This window comes from Nothoprocta perdicaria, unplaced genomic scaffold (assembly GCF_003342845.1).
Source record: "Nothoprocta perdicaria isolate Ctin4 unplaced genomic scaffold, notPer1 scaffold_499, whole genome shotgun sequence".
In the NCBI taxonomy this organism is placed as follows: domain Eukaryota; kingdom Metazoa; phylum Chordata; class Aves; order Tinamiformes; family Tinamidae; genus Nothoprocta; species Nothoprocta perdicaria.
Genome location: NW_020455753.1, coordinates 11,948 through 13,206, shown reverse-complemented (window position 1 = coordinate 13,206; position 1,259 = coordinate 11,948). Strand labels below are relative to the sequence as shown.

At 73.9% G+C, this 1,259-nt stretch overlaps 1 protein-coding gene across 1 annotated transcript in view; it reads left to right on the top strand.

Annotated features, from left to right (window-relative positions):
* Positions 1-830: 830 nt before the first annotated feature.
* Positions 831-1,259, top strand: part of SSH3 (slingshot protein phosphatase 3) — a 6,351-nt gene continuing 5,922 nt past the window's right edge. The window contains exons 1-2 of the mRNA XM_026047384.1: positions 831-946; positions 1,016-1,225. Coding sequence (XP_025903169.1) covers positions 831-946; positions 1,016-1,225 — 326 coding nt within the window. The remainder of the gene's footprint in view (positions 947-1,015; positions 1,226-1,259) is intronic.

The following is a 1,259-nucleotide window of genomic DNA, read 5'->3' as shown; positions in this document are numbered from 1 at the left end:
CGGGAGCGGGAGCGGGGCCGGCCGCCCGGGGACGGGATGTCCCGGAGGCGCCTGCCCGGCGGCGCGGGCTGTCCCGGCGCGCAGGTTTCGGCGCTGCCGCTGTCCCGGTTGCTCGCAGCGCGCACGGTCCAGGTGGTCCCGTTTGCGCGCGGCTCGAGGCCACAGGGAGCAGAGTCACCCCCAGTGCAGTCCGGGCCCCCCACTTGTTGCCAGCAGGACCCCCTGCGTCGTTGTGGGACGGCCGCGCTCCTGGTGGCCCTGGGGCTGGCCCCATAGCCGGGCTCCCCCAGCGGCTTCCAGCACCGCTCCCCCACTGCCTGCGGTGCCTTATCGGGGCGCACAGCCCGGGGCACTTCCCCCAGGCAGCGTGTGGGGCCCGCACCGGCCCCCCCGGGCTGCGGCCACAGGGACCTGCCCCCCCGCAGGACACAGCGCTGCGCGGGGGGGCTCTTTGCCCACGGAAGAGTGGGTTTGTTGGCTCCGTCCCAGCTCTGCCCGTCCCGCTGCCTGTTGCACTGGGCGGGATGTTGCCGGGATGGAGGGGTGCTGAAATGATCCCAGGATGGAGGGTGCCAGGATGATCCCGGGATGGAGGGGTGCTGGGATGTTCCCGGGATGGAGGGGTGCTGGGATGTTCCCGGGATGGAGGGGTGCTGGGATGATCCTGGGATGGAGGGGTGCTGGGATGTTCCTGGGATGGAGGGGTGCTGGGATGTTCCCGGGATGGAAGGGTGCCGGGATGTTGCCGGGACGGAGGGGTGCNGAGGGGTGCTGGGATGATCCCAGGATGGAGGGGTGCCGGGATGTTGCTGGGATGGAGGGGTGCCAGGATGTTCCCGGGGTGCAGTTTCCAAGGCAAACATCTCCCTCGGAGTAACGCTCGCCGTGTCCCCGGCACGCTCTCGCAGGAGGAAGATGTGCCCAGGCGGGGGAAGCTGCAGCGGCGGTGAGAGCGGGCCCACAGCGCGGGGCGGGGGGCGCCGGGGCCGAGCTTGCCGCCGTGTCCCCCCCGCAGGCAGAGCTTCGTGGTGGTGCGGGGCGCCGCGCTGCTGCTGCCCGCCGAGGAGCCGCCGGCGGCCGAGGCGCCCGCGGGCCGTGGGGCGCCCGGGCGGCAGGAGCAGCACCTGGAGCTCATGATGCGGCTGCTGCGGCCGCAGGACGCCGTGCGCCTGGTAGGGGCGCCCGGCGGCACCGCCGGCGGCGCAGGGGGCGTGGGGAGGGCGGGGCAGGGCCCCGGCTGCTGTCTGGCCAATGGGGGA